The sequence below is a fragment of the Larus michahellis genome, chromosome 1 (genome assembly GCF_964199755.1).
Source record: "Larus michahellis chromosome 1, bLarMic1.1, whole genome shotgun sequence".
NCBI classification, from domain to species: domain Eukaryota; kingdom Metazoa; phylum Chordata; class Aves; order Charadriiformes; family Laridae; genus Larus; species Larus michahellis.
This window is the reverse complement of record NC_133896.1, coordinates 106,479,671-106,501,279: the sequence shown is the minus strand read 5'-3', so window position 1 is coordinate 106,501,279 and position 21,609 is coordinate 106,479,671. Positions and strand designations below refer to the sequence as shown.

General features: G+C 41.5%; 2 protein-coding genes across 5 annotated transcripts in view; both read right to left on the bottom strand.

The window, feature by feature from the left end:
- CD247 (CD247 molecule) overlaps positions 1-14,253 on the bottom strand; it is a 70,896-nt gene extending 56,643 nt beyond the window's left edge. For all 3 annotated transcript variants that reach the window (XR_012588788.1, XM_074598265.1, XM_074598277.1), the window contains exon 1: positions 4,077-14,253. Coding sequence is in view for 2 of the 3 variants with exons in the window: in XM_074598265.1 (XP_074454366.1) it covers positions 4,077-4,134 (58 nt within the window). In the remaining variant the exon portion in view is untranslated. The remainder of the gene's footprint in view (positions 1-4,076) is intronic.
- Positions 14,254-15,034: 781 nt separating this feature from the next.
- Positions 15,035-21,352, bottom strand: CREG1 (cellular repressor of E1A stimulated genes 1). 2 transcript variants are annotated; one of them, XM_074598243.1, is made up of 4 exons: positions 20,768-21,352; positions 18,714-18,833; positions 17,235-17,419; positions 15,035-16,667 (listed from the first exon to the last, which is right to left on the bottom strand). In XM_074598243.1, coding segments are annotated over exons 1-4 (585 nt in total). In that variant the 5' UTR covers positions 21,047-21,352; the 3' UTR covers positions 15,035-16,666. The 2 variants fall into 2 exon arrangements, with proteins under 2 accessions (XP_074454344.1, XP_074454354.1); XM_074598253.1 differs by lacking the exon at positions 15,035-16,667 and having other exon boundaries at positions 17,234-17,419; positions 20,768-21,114.
- Between the last annotated feature and the right edge of the window lie 257 nt (positions 21,353-21,609).

The following is a 21,609-nucleotide window of genomic DNA, read 5'->3' as shown; positions in this document are numbered from 1 at the left end:
GCAGAGCTGAATTTATTTAAGAAAACACTATTCAAACCCAGTCTCAAAATATTACATTATATAACAGTGCAAATCAGAAAAATCTTCAAAATTTCAGCTTCTCCCAGACTCTGAAATAGCATACATCGTTTTTTTTAATGCTAAAAAGAAACAGCCGTGAAACTTTAATTTAGCTGTTGACCAAAGTCATGTCAGTAGAACAGTGAAAATCAACAATATGCTTATGAGTATACATGCACGCAGACAAAGCAGATACCTTTAACAGGATATATTTTGATAGAAGTTGTATCTTCCATTAATGCCACCCTAAAAACATACTCTATTTTCTTGCCAGAATAGCTGATGCATCTCAGAGTTCTACATGCAATATAGATATTCATATATATGATGAATTGGAGGAGTAGAGGGGTAGTCGATGGTTATCTGCAATTGTGCAAGCAAGTATTTTTTCTTTCTTTTTTAAATAGAGTTTGGTTACAGTTTGGAGATAGTTAGGAAACAAATCATTTATTTTTTATATATTTTTTTTCCCTTGCTTATGGATTTACTCATGGTGCTAGTCACAATTCGAATTTCTGTGAATAACAGAAAACAGCTGTCAAAAGTTGTTCCTCACATGAACATTCATTCATAAATGAAGTTCGCGTCCCCTTTAAGCTGCTAATGAACCTCCTATTTTTCCCCCACTTCAGCTTTTTATCCACGTAGTCTTACTTAAGAAGGACACACACAGGAGAAATGTATTTTCAGATAGCTTTCTCCATTTTCTATATACTTTCCATCTAGCATACATGAAAAAACAAAAAGGAATGCAATCATTACCTTGTTACTTCACTCATTAGGAATTTTGCTTGGAAGGTTCAGATAGAAAGCACTTACTCTATAACAAGCATTAGGGAATTGAATATAGCACTGCAAGAGTTCAACAAATGTCCCTTTACAAAGAAAGGCTACATTTGCCTACATTTTGTTCCATTCTCTAATGTGCCAGTTCATAGGGTTTTTTTCCATGAATTATTAATGAATCATTGTGAACAACCAGGAGAAAAGGGAAATAAAACATGTAAAATTAAGCCTTTAGATTTTTTTTTTCCCTAGGCGTAACAAGAGTTCAGCTAGGAGAATTTAAGAGACAGTGCATAAGGACATGGGATAGTAGCCAAAATAGTCTGTATTGATTTGTTTGGGTTTCCCAGATAGGCTTGTAAACAACTTTTAGTTCCCAAATCTTTTCATTTGCGGACCTGCTAAGTCATCTGATGAAAAGGAAGGACCAAGACCCATTACCTGTCCATTGTATCTTCCTGACCATGAACTGATTTAAAAAAAGTCTCCTGGCATCATGGTGCCCAAAGAGCAGCAAAATATTGTGAAAATAAGCTTTGCAAGTAATATCTGCCAGAGGCTGACATGTTTTAGTTTCCGCAGAGCTAGCGAAAAACAGGACACTGTCCAATTCTGTTTAGCAGATGATTCTGAGAAAAGTGATTTCGTAAAGAAGTGAAAAACAGAGAACGGCTGTCCTTGAAGAACTCTTGTACATATATTTATATACGTGTGTGTGTTGCTTATTTGTACAAATCAAAGTGTCATCTCATCAGCCTTAACAAAAAAAAAAAAAAAAAAAAGGTGAGCAATTCTACAATATTACCCACAGTACTGTTTTATTGCCATTGAAGCCTGTCATACTTCAGACTAAAAGCTCTGTAAACTGTATGAAGTTTTTTGCCATTTTAATTGCGCTATTTGGGTAGAAGTCTTTTAATATTCTTCTTATATCTCAATGAACAACATTATTAATAAAGTCATCTGCTCAGAAATTAAAATTATTTATTTTTACACACTTTTTAACAGAGAGGTTATAGGAGGACCTCAGCTAAATTTCTAGATGTATACTTTGTACCTTTGAAGGGTGAAACAGAAAACTAATTGGTACATGATACAGCTTCCCTCTATAACTGCTCAGAAGCCAAGTTTGAGCATTCTGAAGTTTGTGGTCTGGTGTCAATAATTCAAACTCTGCATCAGAATTTGTGGCCCACCTCTAGAATTACTTTTTTAAAACTATTTATTCTCATGCCTGACATATTAACTTCAGTACTCGAAAGATCAAAAGGAAAGACTTTGCAAGTCCATCAGCCCCAATCTTGATAGCATCTTTCAATTGACCATTTGAAGAATAATCACAAAACGCATCATAGTGAAGTGGAATGAACTTTCCGTAAGGTGGTACGCAGCTTACTGAATCACTGTCCTGTCTGACCTCTCATTTTCTTAATGAAAAAAAATAAAAGTTCACTTCACTCTAGGGAGGCTAGAAAACACTCCAGGCAGCAGCAGATCTTTGTTTTTGTTCCTAGTTCTGAGCTGAAAAACCCATCTGTTTGGTTTGAACAAAATTCATGGGGATCTCACATTTTTGTTACTGTGTATTTTGTGTAAAAAAGGTAGCAACAATTCCATAAGTTTTTTTTCTACATTTATTTTATTCTACCTATACTCTTAGACTAAATACTGCTATTCTTTGAACTATTACAGATATCCATTCAAAAATATTTCCCCTCAAATTTACAGGCAGCCATCTCCAAATCAATAGCAATGGTAGCCTGTCCAAAATTTTATCCCATATATTCTTTGTGGGTGTGAATACCCCTAAGAGCTTTGCACCAGAGATCCCTATAGGGCTAGCTTTACCCATCTGCAAACTGTATTAAATATTTTTCAATAAAAGTTTTCTGCTAAAAATGTACTAATAGGACCCTGAACTACTGATATCTTGTGACAGATTAAAAGGAGAAAATGCAAAAAGGTTTTTTATGGATGCATTTTGACCTAAAGTAATTTCGATACCTTTATAGCCCTATACTCATCTACGGATACAGAGCAATGTACCAAATATAAGTACCAGAAGTATCATACTTAAGTACAGTATCATACTTAAGCATCAGAAAGGGAGAGAGGCCCCAGAGGTTGAATGGAGGATGAACAAAAGGCACGTCTACGACAGAGCACACCAGTCTGCTTAAAATCCTCCTGAAACAAAGCCTCCACAAATTACCAGAGCTGGTCCCACAGCATCAGCAAGGGGCTGTGAAACCCTTCTCTAATCTCCAGAAAGCTTTCAAATAAAGAGTCTGTGGCAGTTGCCAAAATTCTTCAGCATAAGGGTGCTGTGTTTGTTAAGTACAGTTAGGGCGTACGTTGTGGGGGAAACTCTTCCAGTGGATTGTGCTTTAATACGTACTCAAACACGGCCTGCTGGTACTGGCTGACTTCTCCAAACTCAGGCCCCCACTGAGGCCTTCTCTGGACGTAAATTTTATTGCTCTTTTGATCTACTAAGAAGTACATTCCTCCCTCCCAAAATTAACATGACTTTTGGTACATACCAAAGCTGCTTCACTTTCTGCCCGAGTGCGGCCAGGGTATACATCACCACGAGTAAATATATGAAGGTAAAAATGACCTCATTTTACGCTGTGTCTAGCGGAGACATGAAAGGAAGGACCCTATCCTTTTTCTCATCACCTACACCTGCTGTCTCCAGCCTGCCAAGCATGACATTTTACTGCAAACAAACCGCCCGGCGTGCCGTTACGAGCAACACGGCTCTAATTTTACCTAACTAAATTAAAATCTTGCGCAGATTACTGCGACTACATTTTCATTACTGCATCAAATCCCCCCTTGTAAATCTCAAGGAAAGCCGCCCGGGTGAGGGCCGAGAGCCTTATTTAATGGCGAGTTGTTGTTCGGCTGTGGCAGTCGCTCCAGCTGGAGAAGAGGAGGCCGCAGTGACAACAGCGGCCGTCCTTGCTGCCTCCTCCTCCTCCTCTTCCTCCCAGCCCTCCAGAGGGTCTCTTCATCGCAGAGCAGTTCAACATGATGAGTCCTGCCGCCCTGTTCACAGGTGGCCATGACTCCAGCCACAATTAGGAGGACAGACGTGGATGAGGTCCTCCTGCAGATCCCCTCCTACTACCAAAATGGTGGGGAATCCACCACAGAAACACAGTGCTCTTCCTTCAAAAGAGCTTTAAAATAGCTCTGCATGAAAAAATAAAAGCCTGCCTTACCTGTGACTGGGAGCCATGCCTGCAAGATGGCAAAGGTGGCAATCCTCCTCCACTTCATCTTGGCTGTCCCGGGCGGTGGCGGGGAGCGGGAGGCCGTGGTGACTGGAGGAGAAGAGTGGCCTCCACGGGCTGTGCTGTGCCTGCCCTCCCCGCAGGAAGCTCACCACCCGCCGGCAGCCCCGACGGAGCACCCGCCTTCCTCAGCCCGCCAGGCGGCCGACGAGGGCTGGGGCTTACGTTCTCCGTATTGGTGTTTGGGGTTTCCTTTCGTACCTTTTTTTTTTTTTTTTTTCCCTTCCTTCCTTCCTTTCTTTCTTTCCTCTTTGCAAGATGGTTTTTGGTGGGTTGTTGTTTAGGTTTTTTTCCCAGTTTGCCTGATGGTTCCTAGGACGTCCCAGTCAGCAGCTGTTGATCTCTATAAGGGGCCTAGAAAGTATGTGTGTCAGATTTGGCCCGACTTCAAAAGGGATGCAATATAACTACATACAGAAGTTTAAAATTGTAAGTTGGAGTCACTCTTGAATTAGATGGGTAAAGATACAAAGTTCACTTCTGAGCCTAATTGAAATATGGCCTTGCCGTGAGCAACATACAGTGGCTGCACTCTCAGGGGTGTGGGGTGGCCGGCCCCAGGGAGAGCCGGGCTCTGCTTGTCCATGGAGACGGCCTCCACAGCAGCTAACACACCAGCGCAACTGGCCCTGCCTGGCTCATTTCAGTTGTACCCATGAAATGGAACTGCCTTTTGATGTGAACACGCCGCATTTTTTTTTTATTTCCAAAGAGCGTCAGCGCACGCGGAGCTCTGGAACCATTTTGTCCCCCTGAGCCCCAGGGGAGGAGAGCCCATGTCACCTCTGCGGGAGAGCACGGTGCGCGTCTTCGCCTTGAAACAGAAAGCTTTGCAGCCTCTAGCTCACGTACGCCACTCCTACCCACTGAGAGGGCCACGAGATTCAACCTCCTTGCTGCTTGAAGCTGTCCTCTAGCGACAGATCCTGAGGCAGAGCGGCACACCCCAGGAGTGTGATGGCTGCTTTGAAGGCGGCTGCGGTCTGGAAGCTAACAGGGCTTTTCAACGCCACCTCGTCAGCTCACCCATTAACACGGTCCTCAGAGTGACACAAAACCAAGCAGGTCTAACCGGCGGCCGCACTGGCCAGGCCTGGTTTCCCGCAGGTCCATGTTCTCCATCCAGCACAAGGACTGCAGTGCCTCCCATGCCACCCTAAGCCCTGGCTGCCCCCTTGCCCAGGTGGCACGTGTACAACTAGCCCAGAAGCCCAGGGTGAAAGTGAAAATGCCCTGGGTTTTTCTGCTGCTCTGAGGGTGCTAATAAGATTGCTGCACCTAGCTACAGAAAACCACGAGTAGGAACATGTTATCTTTGCATTTCCTTTCTTTAGCTGGATTGCAGTTGACCCCTCAGGTCAAAAGTGGCCAGGGTGGTGGTGAGTGGCAGGCTGAGCCAGAAGAATCACAACGCTTGTTCCCTTACGAAGCCAGGTTAGGGATCACATCAGGCGGTATTAAAGCAGGGCTTCGTAGGCAGCGGTGGGGTAACCACACAGACAACGGAATAAGCACGCTCTAGCAGTAACCCAGCAAAGGTCACTCAGGAGTACGCTTTGCACTATGAGCTGGAAAAACCCAAGAAAGTGATTTGTGTTAACCATATTAAATCGTTTCATTATGCTTTTACCTGAGGACCTCCACATCCTTTTCAAATTAGCCTTACTAAAGCTGGGGCAGTTAAGCTTTTACAGATGAAGAAATTAAGTCCCAGGGGAGACAGGAAAAGCAAGGCACTAGAACTCAAAGAGAATCAGGAATCAGGGACACCTGGGAGTTGTTTGGTTCGGGGGATGGTTTATTTGGTGCTTTGGTTGTCTATTAAAAATAAACAAACAAAAAACCAAACCAACCATCACAGAACTTTTAAATGCATGAGAAAAAAGCAAGGGTAGAGCCAAGGTGTGGTTAGGGGTACTTCCTCCTCAACATTTCTCATTGCATTTTTATTGTTATTAAGAAGCAGCAGCAGCTAATAAAAGCCTTCATTAGGGGAAAAGAGGGAGAAGAAACCCAGCATAATGAAATGAAATTAAGAAAGGTGAAATCTGGAGTTTTAGAAAAATCTTCCTGAGAAGGAGATACTAGACAGATGTAATTTATTCTATTCAGCAATGTGTTAGGGCATTTATACAAAAATCATACCACTTGACACGGTGATGCCAACCCTCACTTTCTAAGAAAACTCACATTATTGTTCTCTTTTCAAATGTGAACAAATAAAAATTGTCGCTTTTATTAACAGAAATAGAAAGTACATTTTAGACAACTGTTAATTAGAAAATCTTGAAAACATGACTTAGATGCACCTTAAAATCTAAAACTCAGCCATCAAAATATAACTGGCTCAACAGAAGACTGCTGAATGTTTACAAAAGTAATACTATTAATACACTTCAGGATCAGAACTTAGGCTGGGAGTGGGAGGAAGCACAAGTATCTCAATGAACAATATTTTTTTTTCCTAATTTTTAGAAAAGAAAGAAAAAGAGGAAGGTGAGGGAGGTGATTCTGCCCCTCTACTCTGCTCCGGTGAGACCTCACCTGGAGTACTGTGTCCAGTTCTGGGGCCCCCAACGCAAGAAGGACATGGACCTGTTGCAGCAAGTCCAGAGGAGGGCCACAAAAACGGTCAGAGGGCTGGAGCGCCTCTCCTGTGCAGACAGGCTGAGAGGGTTGGGGTTGTTCAGCCTGGAGAAGAGAAGGCTCCGGGGAAACCTTATAGCAGCCCTCCAGTATTTAAAGGGAGCCTACAGGAAAGATGGGGACAAACTTTTTAGCAGGGTTTGTCGCAATAGGACAAGGGGTAATGGTTTTAAACTAAAAGAGGGGAGATTTAGACTAGATACAAGAAAGTAATTTTTTTACAATGAGGGTGGTGAAACACTGGCACAGGTTGCCCACAGAGGTGGTAGATATCCCATCCCTGGAAGAGTTCAAGACCGGGTTGGATGGGGCTCTGAGCAACCTGATACAATTTGAAGGTGTCCCTACCCATTGCAGGGGGGTTGGACTAGATGACCTTTAAATGTCCCTTCCACCCCAAACTATTCTATGATTTGAAGACAACTGGCAGGGTGAGAGTTATTGTGCACACAAGAAGTAAGGATTTATAGTCTTTTGAACGCAAAATAAATTGAAGTTCTTGGAAGAAGGAGACTAAGATATTCATCACCTTGCTGTCTGGACTATGGAGGGCTAATGCATTGATAGGACAGAATTATCTTTTTATTTAATAATTATTATATATTGTGCCAGTCAATACCAAAATTATTAGACACTACTATTACTCTAGCGCCCAAAACCTAGTGCTGCATGCCATTCTGTGATACCTAGACAGTACTGCTGAGCCTCTGCTCTCTCCCAGCCTTGGGGAGGGTTTCCTTTGTGGTGCTTCTACCCCAAAAGCTGCAAGGAAAGGCTGGAGATGGGCTCTGACTCACCACCAGGAAGAAGGCAAAGCACAGCCCATGACAGCCTCCATGCATTGAATCTGAAAGAGGTGTCATTAGTCCCAGAAATGGCTGTGCTCGGGTACACGGTCTATATTCCAACGCGAGCCAGATAAAACCCTTTTCTGTCCACTTCCCCATGTAACAGAAGATTGGCTGAAATAAGGAATTAGCGAGAGGAGAGATCCCTGCTCCCACTGCAAGCTGCCTAAACCTCACTGATGTCTTATCCAAAAGCTAAAATATCATACTAGTTATTGATATTTTTGGATAACAGTATTTTCAGAGGAGCAAATGGCACTGCTCATCACTATTCCGCTGACCCCTGTCTCCTCCTGTTATTGATCATAGCTTCTCCCTCCGGCAGAAAGCCAGCAAATTACCACTTTGAATAAGGAGTTGAGGCCAAAGGTAAGGAAAAGGAATGAAGAGCTGTATAAGAAAGGGAGATTAATGGCAACAGTAGGCACACTGGATGAACGGCAGTCGGGCCAGTGCGTTTTGATGTCTAGATAGGGAAAGGTCAGAGAAATAGAGTATATGGACTTCATTTAGAAGCGTGGGTAGAGTCAGAAAACGCCTTTGCGTGACAGTGCCCCTAGAAATTCTTTCCTCCCCATCCCTCAGCTTTTGAAATAAGGCAAGCTTACCATTATAATCTAAATACAATGAAAGTATACAAAAGAGCAACCATGCTTGTATTATGAGTTATTCTCACAACAAGCATGGCATGGGAGATGCAAATAACATGCAGTCGAGTAGTACAGAAGAAGGTAAAGGGGAAGTGGTCTCTTCTCTAGGAAGAAGCTTTTCTGTGCTCATACAGCGTGCAATTACACACGGAGGAATGATTTGCTTGGAGTGTCGCCTTCTTTTCAACCTATTTGGTCTTTGCATCTCTAGGAACTACATAGCACAGTAAAAACTTCGTCACCTCCTGCCCACGTTGTGCGTTAGGCAATCTCACACATGCATTTTTACCAACAGTTTAAACCATACTGATGTTTCAGTTTACTCACTTCAGTCAGATCATAAGAACTTTGTTAACACTGGGATAGAAATGAAAGCCAACACTAGTTCAGCTGAACCAGCAGCTATTTTTCTCAATACAGACAAGGCCACAGTGGAGACATAAAACCCTCCCTGCTGGGTTAAGAAAAAGCTCTCAGCTAAACTTGACTCTTTATCTAAACATACGGGTGGAGGAAAGTGCATTTTAAGAATTACCTGCACTGGGAAGACTGCAAGACTTGATCTATGGTTCCTGAAACAGAATGGGTCAGGGAATTGAAGCAGTCCCCAAGTACAACTCGGTTGTGTTTAATGCTGTTTAAGGTGCAGCTCATTATCTGCAAGGATAACATCTTTCATGAAATAGACAAGGTATGCATTCAATTGGTTCTGTGCATCAATATGACGTTCTTTCTCTGGACACAAGAAATCCTGGAACAGCTCTAATGCAAGGGGCTGATTTATCCCCAGAAGCATCCCCTTTTCACGCTTACTGGTTATGCTTGACTGTACTATAAAAAAAAAAAGCATCAGGGTTTGCAGTTTTAACAGGAAATAAATGAAAACTAAAAAACAAACCCACACCGCAGTCAAGCTGAGGATTATAAAAATAACTACACAGTGCCCTCTGGCTCATGTATTGCTACCACAGAGAGCTTGCCTGTAATCATCACCGCAGACTGCTGGGACCGAGAACAGGTCAGTTATCAAACGTTCTCCTAAGCCTATTTGATACCGTTAGTACTTGCAGGCAAAATTAATACCTACATCACCTGATGGAGGAGCCGGCCAACTTCAGAGACAGGGGAATCCAGACAGACTGCAAAGCTTTGCCCCTGATGCAGCAGGGAGTGACAGCTGTAGTGCCAGAACTAATTCAACAAGTATCAAAATCATTTTTGGGGGTGTTCACACAAAGATAATGGGTGTTGAATAAGCAACAATTTTCTCTGGTGAGCCAGTCGTAGCCCCTAGCAAGGCATGCCACTCACGCTGTAGACTTAATATGCCGAAAAGAAAAAGTCTGCTGTTTACAGCATGTAAGCCCACAACTTTTATTGACAAAATGTTAAGGACTGACAGTCCTACGTTGCTTCACTGCATTTCAATGTGCTGTAGCGCCTTACAGTGAAGCTTTGCTTTGCTATAATTGGGTTCAACTGTGCTAATCCCCTTGGAATGCAGCAATTAATACTTATTTAGTGATAATTGCTGCATTCCAAGAGGATTAGTCCCTGCCCTGCACTTTTGCCAGCATTGCAAACAGAGAGCTGGAAAGAAGACAGTGTGTAACTACAGCTCTTGCTTTGCAGCTCCCAACAGGGAGACGAGAGAAGTTGGTCTCGCTACAACTGCTCCCCTCTGTGTGTGAAAATACTGTTTTTCCAAGGGAAAGAAAAAAAAAAAAGAGAGAAAAAAGAAAAAAAAAATCACTTGACCGTCACTACTCCTTGCAGCTACACTGTGGAAATAAAAACCCTGCCACATCCAAGGATGGGGGGGGAATAAGAGACACCTGTGCAGAGCCATAAAGACAAACACAGCCATGAGTGTATGTTTCCTACGGGAGATGATAAACAGGCCTTGATGCACGTAAGAACCAATTCCTATTCATTATTTTGGGGGTTTTGTGACTAGCAGTCCCCTGTTCCCACTATGGTCTTAAAATTTTCAGTGCAACGTGGAATTTGGAAACATAAAAAGGAGATGTTAGTAGAAACTTAAAATGCGCCCTCTCTGAATACTCAGTTTAGAGACTACTGAATGTGTAATGTCTGATTCTTTCCTCCCCAGTGAAGCCTTTATGATCTGCTCTGAATTTATTTTTTTTTTTAATGCACTGGAGAGACAACTGCTTATGTTCTATCTTCAGAAGGAAGCACAATGCTTCCTTTCCTTTAGGCTAGTCAAGCTACTCTCTCACATCATTAACATTTTCACCTGTTAATTGCAGGTGAATTTCCCTGATTACATTATAGCATATGTAGAAAAATTCTGGGACTTTACCACTAAACACACATTTTGGAAATGCTGTTTTTAATTACAGAGCACCTTCAGTATTTTCTGGCATGGCTGTACAGACTATAATTGATCAGTAAGGTTACGTCTTTCATGAATATAAAAGTACTGTGAAGCCAGATTTTAAGACCTGTGACAAGCATCTTCATTTCCTTTATTTTCTTCCATTCTTCACCCCTAACGCATACCTATTCTGCATTTTTCAAAAGCCCATCTGGGGGAAAACTTAATTAAATGAACTGAAATTCATTTAAGCATTTAAAACAAATCAAAAATCCAATTCATGCCTGATTAGGCAACTGCTTTGACCTAAATGACAACAGGAAAGAACTACACGAGGTTCTTATAATCATGTACTGCAGGTTTTGTGCAATTATTTCTCTATTTCTTATTCCTAAACAATTGCTTCATTTCAATACATAAACAGTTACTTTTTAATACTGGGTGATGTTTAATAGGTTCCATTGGCATAAAGCGCTACAGAAATACAAAGTATCTTCAATATTTTCACATAAATATACACGCTTACATACGTAATTACATACACACTACCTAGTAGATCTTGAAAGTCGGTCTTCCTCCATGTTTGCACACACATACCCTCTGCATGACTTTGTCAAATTACTCTGTGTTTGTAGCAACCAGAAGTCACCTTGTTTTTTAAAAAAATCATTCCTCTCATCTAAAAGTACTGAGATGATTTACAAGTATTTTTATGTGAATCCTCCAAACTGGTATCTACATTTTTATACGCAAGGGGAGGGGGGAGGGGGGGAGGGAAGGAAAAGGGGTGCAAAATGAGTAGGGTCACTACCTGAGTTGGTGGCAGTAGCAAAAATAACGTGAAATATTTCTAGACCCGTATGGGTACACTGAAAATATTATTGAGGTTGAGGGAGATGCTCCCCTCTCTCAACAAGGCCCTCAGTGGTTGCTGGATCTGCCACCATAAGCGTGCCACCTCTTTTGTTTAAACTGGAGAACTTATATGCAAAAGTAAGCCTAACAGCTGCAGGAATCACAAGCAAAGAGTAATGGGTAATTGTTAAGGCTTTTCTATCTAGGATACGGGGAGCTAGAGAAAAACAAAAATTCAGAAGAATCACTACAGCTATCAGGTTCTTTGAGTGAAAGGAAAACATCCACTAAATAATACAAAATTTCATCACTTCAGATACTAACTGCATACATGGTCTCAGTCAACCAGAAGACTCCAGGCAGCTCTGCAACCAGCACAATTAATGAAATATTAAGAATTTTTTAAAAAGCATGACTTTTGTATCTTTAACTGGGTTTTGTTTCCTCTCTTGAGCTTCTAGTTATCATGACATATATAGGAGCTTTGTGGCTTCAAGGTCACACTGCCTGTTTCAAATCTAAGTCACACTGAATAAAAAAAAAAAACGAAAACTGACAAAAGCAAGTGCCCAGACAACATGGGCATACATCTTGTTTCCATAGAAAACTAGGCTATGACATTAATTACTACAGACAGAATGAATGAGCCTTACACTCTAATCTTATTACACTAAAATATTCAGCACTGAAACTCTGAGAAGGCTTCTAGAACACAAAAGCTCCTAAGTCAAAAAGCCCTGGGAGCAACTCCAAGGCTTTTGCATGAGAAGCTTACGGTCTGAGCTTCCCAGCAGGGAAAATACAATTGTTGCAGAGCACCAAGAGCCAGTTGCTCCTCCTGAGCAGGGGAGCTGGCAGGGCCAGCAGGACAGTAGCCTCAACACCGAGATGCACAGTCCCACAGTACCTGGACAAGAAGAACAGGTCAGGTGATGGCAACCAGGGTCAACCACAGTCAAGACAGGTTTGAGGTCAAGTCAGCAGGACTAGGGAAGCAGAGAGGGCCTGAGCTCCAGCACAGCCCCCAGGCAAACAGGAGAAGCTTCAACACAGGCTTTCCCCAGCTCTACCTCACCACCCAAACACCTGCACATAGTCAGGGCTGGCCTCCAGCACAGGCAGAACAAATGGCTAGAGAGGGGCTAGGGGGCACTCAAACAATCCAAGTCCAACAAGATTAATTAGCTGTTAGAAACTACAAATCAGAATCTGGTGGTTTAGTTCAGCTAACAATAAGTCTAAGCCAAAGCATCATCACACTAACAAACACCCTCACTTTGGATTCTTATAGTTAGTAAGTACTGAGAGAAATAAATGATATGGAGTCTGGAGGTGGCTGCTCCCAGTCGATGTTCTAAGGCGTTCTACACCCGCCTCCATTTCCTTTTTCAAGAGTTTCTTAATTTAAAGACCTTTGAATCATTTTCATGGATATTACTTCTGAGCTCTACATAGCACAAAATGATTACAAAACACAAAAAAAAACGATGACTGCTTCTTTTTTAGCAGCTAGCAGGCTGCTGTGTTTATGGAGGAAAGCATTTGTAATGTAAAGCACTGTAGAAAAAGAATGTGTTCGTATCATGCCCCCTGTCGTATGCTTTTCTAGCATCTTGGAATTATGATGAATTCAACAACCAATTTTAAGTATGAAAATATTTAACTATGAACCCGAATGTAAGTCTATGGCACCCTCTCGTGTTCAACAATAATATAACAGTTTGATTTTGAATCTAGATACAGTGCATCATTATTCAGGAAAAACCTGTTGAAAACAAATTCATCCGTTAAGTTATGATTAATACTTTTTCTATTAGTCTAATACTCTAAGCTATCTCTATTTTACTGTGAAGATCATAGATAGAACATTAAATAGCTAAGAAATTAATTCCAGATAGAACTGAATAAAGGATTAAACTAGTGCCTGATATACATTAGCTCTACTCTGTGACGATGTAGCATGTTGCAAGAATCTATTGGGCAGAAGTCTCACGTTGAAACACAAGAAAGAAATTTAAAATCAAGAAGTAGAAACACAAACATGTCAATAAGCAACATAGTAGATGAAGGAAAACATGCCTATATCATCAGAGAGACAGGCTGAGATTATCCTAATTAGATTCCCAGCTAAGAAACATCCTGTGACTTAAAGACATGCCTAAGGTTATCCCGTGTCTCAGATTCTGATCCATGAATGGAGATGCTTCCTGGGTACAGGGAGTGACTTCACTACTATTTAGAACACGTTCAGATACGTCAAGCATGGCATAGTAGAGGACACAGTCAGAAGTCAAAATGCTGATTCATTGTTTACAGCTGTATTAATTTCTTATATTCGGCCTCTTCTATTCTAAGCCACAATATTACTTCTGGATATCAGGAAAAAAGCAAACATGCTCACCAACAAATTCCTCAATGAGCCCAGTAGAACAAAGGTGAGCACAGGGAGAAGAAAAGAAGGTGCGGCAAAACAGGACAAAAGCTGATGACTTTCTTGAGCTAGTGATACTTTTACACACCTACATACATGTAGCTTAACCATTCTGTTGTTCACCACCTTCCAAAACCAGCATCTGGCTGGGGTCCTCTCAAATTTCAAATGTAAAGAGATTTGGATGATCTAAAACTGTTCCAATAAAATGCAGCAGTATTACAAAGCTGTTTAAGATTGTTACCAAGAAAAGCCTTTCCACTTCCAATCAGAAAAGACTTGGAAATTTGTCCTAATGGGAACATCAAATCCAACAAGACAACCAGAAACACAACAAAACAAACCAAACTTTATTCTGTACCAAGCCTTCAAATTAAAGTGATTCTTTTAAAGGTGTTGTACTGCTTTTGGCTGGGATAGAGTTGATTTTTTTTCATAGTAGCTTGTTGGGGGCTGTGTTTTGAGCTTGTGTTGAAAACAGTGTTCATAACACACCAATGTTTTAGTTATTGCTTACACAATGTCAAGAACTTTCCTGCTTCGCATCACCCTGCCAGCAAGAAGGCTGGGGGTGCGCAAGGAGTTGGGAGGGGGCACAGCCAGGACAGCTGACCCCAACTGACCAAAGGGATATTCCATGCCATATGATATCATGCTCAGTATATAAAGCTGGGGGAAGAAGGAGAAAGTGGGGACATTCGGAGTTACAGTGTTTGTCTTCCCAAGTAACCGTTACATGTGATGGAACCCTGCTTTCCTGCATCACCTGCCTGCCGATGGTAAGAGTCATTTAGAAGTGTAGAAGCCATATCCAGAAGAAATAATCAAATAAGACTTCCTTGTATTCATTTTCACAAACTTCACTGTTCTTATTTTATGTTCCACTTCACAGTATTAGACGCAGGAAAGAAAGTGAAACACAAAGATAAAGATGCTTGTTTCATCGAAGGAGGGAAAGCCAGGTGTAACAGGGATATTTTGCCATTTATTCTAGCCAGCATGAAAGACTCCAGAGCAACAATAAAACAAGAACTCTGAAGAGAAGAGTGCTCGTGTGAAAAAGAGTGTGAGGGAGAGAAGTGTTCTTGCACATGCAATAAATGATACTCAACACCACCTGTCAAAAAATATTTTAATTTTAACAAAAGCCCAGCATCATCAGTCTCACACATCAGAAGTTACGGAGTGACATGTAATGCATTCAGGTGTCCCCATGGAAAGGATTAAGTCCGTACCAGAGGATCATTTGAGTTTCCACAATTGTTATGCCTTATATAAAAATTTTTACAATTTCATACTTAATGTCAGTGTTATCTGTTCAACATAAATTGTTTCCACAGTGTAAGGTTTTTTTAATCCTAAATTAATTTTCAAATAGTAGAACACAATGTGTTCGATACAATAACAAGTACCTTTTTTCCCCCTTGTGGAGAAGGAAAACTTACTAAGTTACATCAGAAGTACTGTCAGATATCATTCCAGTACTTGAGAAAAGTAGTGATATAACAACAACGTTAATACATATCGATATAATCAATTCCTCTGTCTTATATATGGATCTGCCTCTAAGGAGTCTAAATTCTCACATTCTCACCTCTGTCAACTAGGTAATATTTGCTCATTGTAAAATCAACTTAATTGTTCATAATCTCTTTTGGATATTTGTGAACTTAGCACACGGCAGATGAGAGAGAATGTAAAAAGGTGTTTATTTTTTGTGGTTGTGTCTGGCTTATTTTAAACAGAGAATTAATTATGCACACCTTTCATTAATTTTCATTCTCTACAAGTCACGAATCATCTGTGTCATACTTTATTGCTTCTTTCTCACTTCTGGGTTACTAACCCAAAATTGCTGTGTAAGTCTTCCAAAACCAAAAATCTGCTCAGTTCTACTGATGAAGCTAATAACAACTGTTACACTGCCATTTGATCACACTAACAAAGCTGAAAATTTCAGAATTCTAATGAAAACACATTTACCCTTTACAACATCCTCATTGAATTTACAAGCCACCATTCTTCTTATACAAACTTACACTACTCTTCTTATATGAGAGTCATATACTTTAGTTATTATAACCCTGCTTCTTTTAAAGAGTCAGGGCACGTAACCACTGCCAGCTGAAGAGTTACCAAGAACTTATTGTGAGTATAGTTTGCATAAACACAATCATATTCTATTGCACATTCGATATATGCAGCAAAATAGAAAACTGTCTCAAACGAGTGACTGTATTATCACGCAAAGAAAATCGGCATATCTTTGCCATTGTATCACAAGCAATGCTTTCCATTACGCAGTCAACTGAGCCATCCTGTAGTACTTTGCCATAAAAATCTAAACTAAGCTGGTATTAAAAATAAAATAAAATTGGAGAGTGCTTACAAACAGATATTAATTAACTAAGGCATTGAAAGGTTCAAAACTGGACTAACCCTTTAGTTACCAGTAAACACAGAATTTCTTAATGCAGACTGTCAACAGACAGACATCTTTCCAGAATCATGTCCAATGAATAAAATTTAGTTATGGCTTATGCATAAAGGTTTTTGAGTATGACATGATTCAAGCTATCCTAGTTAGTGAGAATTTACATTTGCTTCAGAAGCTCATTAATAGTGCAAGGTGTTTGATTTTTTTTCTTCATTAATTCAGGTCTACAGTACATAGAAAAAAATAAATCTTTCATGAAACAGCCAAAGTAATTCATTTGTCTATCAGCATCACCGAGGACCCTCTTCCACCTACAGGGAGTAAGAATAAGAGTGAAATTGAATGCATAAGTGTTGACTGCACTAAAATGTATTCGAAAGTTTTGAAGACTTAGTTTTATGCAGACAATAGAACACAATTTCTCTATACTTCAATATCATAATGATAGATTCAAAAGCAAATTTGTTTTGAAAATATTAAGCAATCCCATTAATATAGCTTCATAAATGCTGAATAGTCTCGCTAATTTTAACTATTAGACCAAAACATCATCTGTCTTGCAATTAATTCAAACAGAGGATAGTGACTGTGCCCACGCTATAGAAGTCCTTCCTCCCAAGAAACTATTTAAGCTGAGGTACAAATGTAGTTAACCATAGATAGTTCTACAGATACTACACTTGATATTGTTAAGTAGGTGGGTCTCCTATTCAAACATATCTTATGATTTCAGACACTGCATTCACTAGACTACTTTGGGAAAAGATGTAAGTGTGTATAAAAAACAGAGACAGCTAATATATACTGTTACTAATAAGGAGAAGTTTTACAAGTTCCAAATAGAATGAGAGTTAAGCATGCAAAACTTAAATACTTACTAAGGCTTGACACTGTAATATTCTTCTGGCGTCACAATTTTCAATCCACCAAAGTAGTCCAGGACCCAAATATTGGTGATGTTGAACTTGGCAAAGAACCAATTATGATCCTTAGGCCAACTCTCCATTTCAGGGTGGCGACTGAATAATGCTTTTTTTGCTAATCCTGCTTCCGAATCATTCACCTAAACAATAACGAGCAAAATATTACAGTAAGATACAGTCATGTGAAGACAAGTTTTAGCTAAAAAAAAAAATCACACTGCTGGCTGCAATGTGCTCCTTTCAGTTTAGACACGTCTTGTCCCAAAGGACTCATTACTGTGGCAGAGTCCGCTCATCTTCAGGGTGGTGTACAACTAACTGTACATGAGACTGACAAAAACTCCAAGACTTTAATATTAAATCAAAAAGGTGCTCTTAAAGTAAGCATGAGCAAAGAAATACTTCAGCAACATAAGACTAAATCTTTCAACAAGTTATAAAACAGGTAAGTATGGATTCTTGCTGAATTATTACGATGCAATATTTTGGGTATAAAATTACCTCCCCTGCATCTGCTCACTCAAACAGCCACAAACAGATACAAACATGTTCAATGTTCAGATGCATGCAAACACGCACATACACACAAACAGGATGATACAACAGAATCTACAAAAGAAGGGAAGCTGAAGTGTTTGACAGCACTTAATATACAGTGTGCAAATACTTATAGGGTTAAATCAATAGGTTCGATTTCTGGGTATAGTACAAGAGGAACTAATTAAAATAAACAATTCCATCATTGATGAGAAACTCATGACAGCACTTAAAGGATGGCTGAAGTGTAACGAACAAATATCTGAGGTGTGAAAACACCAAATAACAATTTAGACTATCATACGAGAGAGTAATGATGATTAGTGCTCATCCTCAATCACCCATCCTCCTCAATAATGGGATTAAGATCTTCAATGAATAACACGCGCAGTTCTAAATGTCTTCTATGGGACACCAAAGTACTGGTGCACAAAAGAATACTGCCCTGACAGCAATGAAGCCAGGTAATACAATGCACTTTTTCCCTCTCTAATACCTGTAACTTTATAGCTGAGGTTAATATTTACTTCAGTAAAGTTTTGGAAGTGCATATGTCACACTACATGGACCAAAGAATCTAACAAAGCAAAAGAGAGGGAAAAACCCTCACACTTCATTCACAAGAGAATTGTCTTGGATGTCTTACTTTCAAAACAGGTCTAGAGGAATGAGGAAGATTTCCTTCATTACAATACTGTCCTCACAAGTTCCATAGCTAGAGACATAGCTCCTCCAAATATCATGTGGTAACTTCATTTTCCTCACACAAACTATGAGCTATCCTTCTGGTATCACAGCACATAATGTCTTTTCATATACTCTCACACAGAAATTCTAATATCTTTCTTTGCCACCCACTAAACAATACCTGTCCAGTGTCAACTTTCAGCTGCTTACCTTTACAATACTCCCACAGAAGATTATATGGGCACAGAGGGGATTTTGGGGATCATATTTGTGCTTCTTGCAGTAAGGAGTCTGTGCCAAAGACACAGTTAAGGAGGCATTTGAATTGATCTGAAATGCAAGAATAAGATAAGATATTTAAATGCTTTTGCAAGAAAAATGTCATACCCACCATATTTTCAGCTTTTGGTACTTTATTCAGCTCAGTGTCACTGGTAAAAAGAACAAAGCTGTCATCTTCCTTTCCTAACTATATTTGAAAGACTACTTAGATGAGCTCTGAATCTGAAAGAAAGCCCAGTTTAGAAGTGTGCTGAAGTTTGTTAGTATAAAATGCAAACTTGACAAAACAGCAGCCCTAAAAACTCTGAATTCAATGTACAGTCTAGCCATTTCACATTCAAATGATGTTCTATTCCAATTTATATACATACAGGACAGTACAGAAGACAAGGACATAGAGTGAACTTCATTACATTAATTTTGGTGGAAGGAAAAAGGGTTACTGAAAAGGTGACCAACTGAGTTTCACAACTGTTGATAAAATTAACTAAAACAAACACACACCCCCATCAAAACAAGCCTCCCAGCAGCCCCCAAACTGATCAGCTCTTTTTTCAAAGTTTAAAGTGAATTTTGTAAGTTAGATTTTAAAAAATCCTGAATATTTAAGTAAGACACCTAACTTGAAGAAGTAAAGAATCTGTATCCAATTGTTTTTCTAAAACTAATCTGGTGAATGCAGCTTGAAAAGTATGGGTGCAAAACAGTATGGCACAACATCACATACCGAAGTTCACTGTCTCCCAGCAACAAAAGTTCACGTGCATTGGGAAATTTCGTTAAAAGAGCTGATCTCAAGAAGAAACCCCCAACAGTCACTTAAACACTACGCAGAGTACCACTGAACTGATAAAACACGAGCAACGACCTGAGAGATAGGAAGTTGCTTAACTAGAAAAAGGCTGACTCATGATTATTCAGCACTATCTCCTATCAGATGTCTCCCGTACACGTGACTGTCATGTGACACGTGACAGCCAAATGTTTCTGCCCTGTTAACAGCAGAATGAGGACCTATTGGGGAGCCCTCTGAAGGAAAACATTCATTAGCAGTTTATACCATGATTTTTACGATATTCTGAAAACAAAAGGCTGTAGCTGGGGTGGAGAAGTAGATAGTATACAAGATAAATTAGGCTTTCTACAGCACTTAGATACATAATTAAACTATTTTAACGTAACGAACTAAAACCTGACAGGGAACAAACAAAAAGGTTTATGGTAAAAAAAAAGTCTGAAAAAATTCCATTATTTTTGTGTTTACTTGTTTTACTAATACTGTAATAATTACTAGAACAAAAAAGTTCTCTAATAACAGAGGCACATGGTCGCTATTTCCCTAACTTTTTAGGCCACAGCCAAGCAAAAGATCTGAGACAAGGCCAATTACGCACACTCAGAGCCTCAACTTCCCAGTCTGCTGCCTTTTGTTCTGCACTTACCTTTAAGGTAAGCTCCATTTAATTACTATCCCTTCAGTAGCCTGTGTAGGAGCCCTCTTTGCTCAAGTCCCACAGTACCGATTTCCAGTCTTTTTGGTATTTTTTGTTACGTTCTCCCTGTTTACATATAATTGTGGATGCCCCATCCCTGGAGGTGCCCAGTGCCAGGTTGGATGGGGCTTTAAGCAATCTGGTCTACTGGGAGGTGTCCCTGCCCATGGCGGGGGAGTTGGAACTAGATGATCTTTAAGGTCCCTTCCAAAATAAACCATTCTGTCGTTCTGTGGCCCCTCATTTCTCTAGTTAGTGCTTCTGGAAGCTTCAGCCACTTCCTCTACCGGAGTGCTGCTCAGCAATTTTTCAGACCATCATCAGCAGGAACTTCTTAGGAGGACTACTGAGTGTCAACACAGACAGCACTGCTCACGTTTAGATGTTCAAGGGCTAATAATTGTCCCCGGGGTTCACAAACGAGGTGACATCCATGAGACAGGCAGTTAGCGCCATGACATTGCCTTCAGAAAGGCCACCCCTGCTCACCTCCAGGTCCTGCACGGAGATCTCCATGTCGGTGAGGTAAAGGTAGGGGACGCCGCTGCCGCCGAACGGCCCGGGTGGCCCGTCGCTGAGGGAGAAGATGTTGGCGAAGGGCTGGCCGCGCAGCCCCTCCTGCGCCGACAGCGTGGCCAGCGCGCCCCAGTCGCAGTTGTGCAGCACGAAGCGCGCCATGCGGGCCGCCTCCTCTGGCGGCGGGATGGCCCCGCCACTCGCCAGCAGCAACAGCGCCGCCGTCACGCAGAGGAGCGTCAGCCCTGCCATCCCTCACGCGCCGCCAACCGCCACCAACTGCCAGCCCCGCAACGCGCCGACCCCAAGGGACCCCGCCCCGCGCGGGGAGGGGCGGGCCGTTCTGCTCTCCGCCAATCGGAGCAACGCTGCCCGCCCTCCCTTCACCAGTGAGGGCACGCCGGGGACAACCTTGCGAGTGGGAAATTAGCCTGTCCGCTGCCAGCCAATGGGCTCGCGATGCCTGCTCTCTTCAGCCAATGAGAGCTGCTGGGAGGCGGAGACAATCCCCACGGTGTTCGTCGGTTGTAAACAACCCTGACAACGCTGCCGCGCCGTGGGGAGGGGAGGGGAAGAGGGCGGAGACACTGGTAAGGCAGCAGCCAATGAAAGACCTCTTCAGAACTCTCTGCCAATCATGTTTCGCGGGCAGCTGGCAGGCACGCTTCGCCCCCGCCCATCACGTGCATGGGGGAGGGTAGGGGCGCGCGCAGGCCCAGTAGCGGGGGGGTGGTTCCTGCGCTCGCGGGCGGGCCGTTGGGCTGAGGCGGGCGCTGTCAGGGGGTGTCTGGACGTGGCGGCTTTGCGTCCGAGGC